At 41.3% G+C, this 4,959-nt stretch overlaps 2 protein-coding genes across 2 annotated transcripts in view; both read right to left on the bottom strand.

The window, feature by feature from the left end:
* Positions 1-4,959, bottom strand: part of LOC102876018 (fructose-1,6-bisphosphatase isozyme 2-like) — a 177,069-nt gene that overhangs the window by 22,819 nt on the left and 149,291 nt on the right. The window lies entirely within an intron of this gene.
* LSM14A (LSM14A, SCD6 homolog A (S. cerevisiae)) lies at positions 437-1,859 on the bottom strand. Its single transcript, XM_006898871.1, has 2 exons — positions 963-1,859; positions 437-931 (listed from the first exon to the last, which is right to left on the bottom strand). The coding sequence occupies exons 1-2, from the start codon at positions 1,857-1,859 to the stop codon at positions 437-439; spliced, it is 1,392 nt and encodes a 463-aa protein (XP_006898933.1).

The raw sequence follows: 4,959 nt of genomic DNA, 5'->3' as shown, positions 1-4,959 counted from the left end.
TCATTTTCAAAAATGAACCTTCTTTCCCCTTCCCCAATATAGTAAATCCTGAAAAAGATGGAACCTGTGTAAGGCAGAAACCTGTCAGAAAAGAAAAACAAAATATTTTCCACTAAAGAGAGCAACAGAAACATATTAAGACTGTACCCTGTCAAAGGTAGAAAACCTGTGAGACCCCAAAACAAGGTAGTCCCATTAGGTTCTGGCTCTCATAGGTTTCACTGTATCTTTGAAATTAAGCAAGAAAACAAAACACAAAACAAAACCCAGTGCTGGTGACAAATATACAGCGAATTCACTTCTTCATTCTTCAAAAGACTGAAACCAATTTTCAGGAGTATGAACAGCTAGAATTTTCATTTTCAGATTTGTTTGTAGACTATGCAGCAACTTTGTTGTATTTGTTTCAGAAAGCAGTATGATCGATCCAGACCTTTTAGGGCCCAAAAGCTGTGGTTTTCCTATATTCAAAATCTGCAAACTCTCGGCCCCCACGACCTCCTCTGAATCCACCACGAAACCCTCGAGGGCTGGCGAAGGTGCCATCCCTGCCAATTCCACGCCCTCTGCCTCCACGAAAGCCAAGACCTCCTCGGCCCCGGTAGCCGCCACGGCCACGGTTTGGACGTAGTGGGATTCCAAACGTCTCATCATTTAATCTTTCTTCAGCCCATGTTGGTCTCCGTTCTTTGTTATCATCACATGAAATATTATCAAAGAAGGATTTCGTTTTGTCATAATAGCAATTAGGTCCAAGTGGATCTTCCTCATCAGCATTTCCTTCACTGTTTTGGGTATCCACTCCTGAGTCTCCTTTGTCTTCACTGTTCACAGGTTTCTCCTGCTTCTCAAGTTTATCTTCTTTTAATTTAAGTTTATTATGGAACTCTCTGTCAATTTCTTCTTTGTTAAATTGTGCATTTGCACTTTCTTTTCTTTTTTTTTTTTGCATTTGCACTTTCAAAGTCAAAGGCTTTCTCAAATTTCATTGGCCCATCTCTCCGAATACCAGATCTTCCCCTGCCACCTCGATGACCCCCACGGCCTCTCCTTGGAGCTGAAGGAGCTCCTGGAACTACTTGTTTCTTGCTTTCATTTCTAAGTTGCTCATTTTCTAGCCTTGGAACTTTATGCACTTCAACTCGCCTGTGCTCTTGATTCTCTATTGCTTTTTGGCTGGTAGATGGCAAAGGCCTGGTTGATACAGGGCTCCTTCTCCCAACAGGTGCTGGAGCAGGTAAGTGGGCTGAGGCGGTCTGTACTGCTTGTTCCATGGTTGGGCTTTTCCTCAAAGGGTCTAACTGAGGGCTTGAACGACCTTGTGATAACTGAGGTTTTAGAGATCTCGAACCCTGTGTGAAGGCAGACCCAACGGCATTACTTTGGGATAAGGTACCACTGTTTGAAGATGCTTCTGCTCCAAAAGATGTCAAAGAGTTTCCAGCAACACCTACAGCACCAAATTGCTGTCCAACTATGGAACTTGGACTGAACTGACTGTATGTCGGCATCCTGCCAAAAGGTCCATATGAACCCACCGATTGGAATGAAGAAGTAGAGGAACCTAGTGAAGACTGAACAATGGCTGGGTCCTGAGGCAAAGAACATTGTGGTTTTGGTGGCTCACAAACAGTGACATCTTTAATATCACTTCCTCGTAATATAATGTATTCAAAGACTTCATCTCGAGGTGGTATCGGTCGATCTGTTGGTCTGTCTTTTGTACCAAAGGACCGAACTTTGGCGAGGGCTACGGTGGAGTTCTCGGTATCGATGGTGTACAGGATGCCCTCGTAGCGGATCTCTGCCTTGGAAATGAGGCTGATCTTGCTGCTGATGTAAGGGGTTCCCCCGCTCATGGCTCCACCGCCGCTCGGGGCTGCTTGCAGAGAGGCCGGTACCACGACGCCGCCTGCTCGCTCTCTTCGCGCCTACAGCAGCCGCCTCAGACCCAACATGGCGGCAGCGCCGGCTCCGCTACCCTCCCCCAGCCTCCGGCCCTCAAGCCGAGGCGCGGCGGCAGCAGAGGCGGTGGCGGCGCGGATTTCTACCAACTCTTACAGGCAGAGATAGATCGATTCATTCATGTACACTCAGTTTAACATATTCCTTCATTCAAGTTGTGTTTCATGTGATCATTCTTATGAATTCATTGTGTTTTAGAAAATTAATCACCATGATCTTTGTGCTATTACCTTGTTTTTTCAGACACTCCTTAACTTTCCTAAATTCTTCAACCCATACCTCAGCCCACCAAACTCTGCCATCTCAGTAATTTCCTCCCTCCACAGTTCACCTTCCTCTTCTTCCCACTTTGGACTTTCAAGCACATTCTACTATTTATCCTTCAGAATGTGGAAATCTTGGAACAATAGCACTAATTCCACATGCAAATATCAATCAACAAAAATCTTGCTGAAGATTATCCAAAAACTACTAGAACACTTCTAGAAACACAAGCTGGGTTTAGAAGAGGCCATGGTGCTAGGGATATCATTGCCAATGTCAGCTGGGTCTTGGCTGAAAGCATAGAGTACCAGAAGGTTGTCTATTTATATTTTATTGACTATGCAACGATATTTGACAATGTGGATCACAACATATTGAGCTATATGTTCAGCTATTTGAAGAAATGCCAAACTGCCTCCAGAGTGTTTGTTCCATTTTACACTCTGACCAGCAATGCATGAAAGTTCCAGTCTTTCCAAACCCTCTCCAACATTTATTGTTTGCTGTACTGTTAAATTTTGTTACCAGGGTGAGACAGTATTTTATTGTGTTTTTTATTTGCATCTCTCTGATTGCCAGTAAGTTTTAAGTATTTCTTCACTTGTCTGTTGGCCATGTTAATGTCTTCCTTTGTGAAAAGTCTTTTCCTCTCTTTTGCTCATTTTGTTACTGAGTTACTAGTCTTTTCCTTATGGAAGCCGGGTAGTATTCTGCAAACTTTCATGAAAAGACCCTTATCTGAGATATCATTTGTCAAACATTTTCCCCCAGTCTGTAGGCTTTCTTTTCATCCTATTGCAAAGAGTTTTTGATGCACACAACAACTTTATTTTTAGAAGGTCACATTCATCGATGATATCCTCTCGTGGTTGTACAGCAGACCTTGAGGTGGTTTTTCAATTCAGTTGGGATAGACTCAAGGTAATATGTCATTTCTCATGTACTTGTTTTTCTTCTGTTCAGCTTCACTTTGAAGTTGCATAGTAATAATTAATAGCCTTTTCTACGGTCAGCACCTGACCTTGTTTTGACTGCTAAGATCAAACTTCTCTATCAACTCTCTGCACAGATGTAGTCAACTTGAGTCCTGTGATGTACATCAGTACCATTTATATTGTGTGATGTGGTTTTTTTGTTTGTTTGTTTTTTGGTTTTGGTTTTTTTAAAGTACTTACAATGAAGAAGTCATTCACTGAATAAAATTCTATCATGTGATCTTCAGTCTCATCAAGGTCATATTTTCCTACTACTGGTCTTTCTTTGTTTCGAGTTCTTGCATTCCAGTCACCAATTATTGCATCTTGATTGCATATTCAATCCATTTCAGACTGTAAAAGTTGGCAGAAGTCCTCAATTTCATCATCTTTAACATTAGCAGTTGGTGTGTTTATTTGAATAATCATTGGATTGACAGGTCTTTCTTTTTGTGCATGGATAGCATCCTATTTTAAAATATTTTTTTTGATGTTGAATATTATACCATTCCTCTTCAGTTTGTCACTCCTGGTATAATAGATCATGTAACTGTCTGATTTAAAATGCCCAATACCAGCCTGTCTCAGCTACTAATTTCTAGAATGGCTGTTTCATTTAAGTTTTGACACCTTGCAATTTTTCGAGGTTTATACGTGATACATTCTGTGTTCCAATTATGAATGGATGTTTGCAGCTGTTTTCTATTTACTTTTTGGAAGATACCACACAAAGTCAGCAATAAAGAAAAGTTCAATAAGACACTAACAAATTTTAGCAAGGGTATGAAGAGATTGGAACTGCTAACAGGAATGTAAAATGGTGTAACTGCTATGGAAAGCAGTCAAGAAGGTGAAAATTGAAGCCATTTGATCCAGTATGCCCACTACTAGGTATATAACCCAAAGAAATAAGAGCTGCAACATGAACAGACATAAGCACACCCATGTTTCAAGCAGCTTTATTTACAATAGTAAAAAAATGGAAACAACTCAGATGTCCTTCAACAGACAAGTGGTTTAAAAAACTATCCTACTTTCACACAATGGAGTGCTGTGCAACTCTAAATAACAGTAAAAAAATTTCTAACCATGCATAACATGATAAACTTAGAGGACATCTTGCTGAGTGACTCAAGTTAGTCTCAAGAGATAAATATTGTATAAGACTGCTATTATAAAAAAGCTAAAGAAAGTTTTACAGATGAGTGAACATTAATGAACACATAAAAATTATTTATTAAGATACATCATTATCCAGCTGTCTGATGCATAGCAAGTAATTGTGAGGACTATGGCTCGGATCAGGCACACCTTAGTCTCTAGACTCACATTGTTGCTCTTCAGCACTCTGAAGAGGTCCCTTGTGGTAGAGAAGAGTATTTAACATACCGTGGACTGCCAAAAGAATAAACAAATCTGTCCTGGAGAGGGTGAAACCAACCTGCCCCTTCGAGGCAAAGATTTTGAAACTGTCTCACATGCTTTAGGCATGTTGCCAGCAGGGACCAGTCCTTTGAGAGGGACATTATGTTCGGTACAGTTGGGGGACAGCTCAGGGGAGGAAGACTGTGGATGACATGGATTGACACAGTAAGGGAGTTGGTGTCAGAGACAGTGAGGTTGGCTAAGAATAGGGCCGGGTTCAGAGCTATTGTACATGTTGTTGTTGTTGTTATGTGCCGTCGAGTCGTTTGCGACTCATAGCGACCCTATGCACAACAGCCCTAAACCCTGCTCTATCCTGCGCCAACCGCAT

Source organism: Elephantulus edwardii, unplaced genomic scaffold, assembly GCF_000299155.1.
Source record: "Elephantulus edwardii isolate Elephantulus edwardi_28Jun2011 unplaced genomic scaffold, EleEdw1.0 scaffold00238, whole genome shotgun sequence".
In the NCBI taxonomy this organism is placed as follows: Eukaryota; Metazoa; Chordata; class Mammalia; order Macroscelidea; family Macroscelididae; genus Elephantulus; species Elephantulus edwardii.
Note: the sequence above shows the minus strand (reverse complement) of the source record. Positions and strands in the feature narration are given on the sequence as shown.

What these genes read in the sequence shown, in the direction of transcription:
- LSM14A (XM_006898871.1), bottom strand. Translation starts at nt 1,859, where the DNA reads ATGAGCGGGGGAACCCCTTACATCAGCAGCAAGATCAGCCTCATTTCC. An exon ending in TTGAGAAAGCCTTTGACTTT is followed by an intron (nt 932 to 962) that starts GAAAGTGCAAAT and finishes AAAAAAAGAAAA; the next exon opens with GAAAGTGCAAATGCACAATT.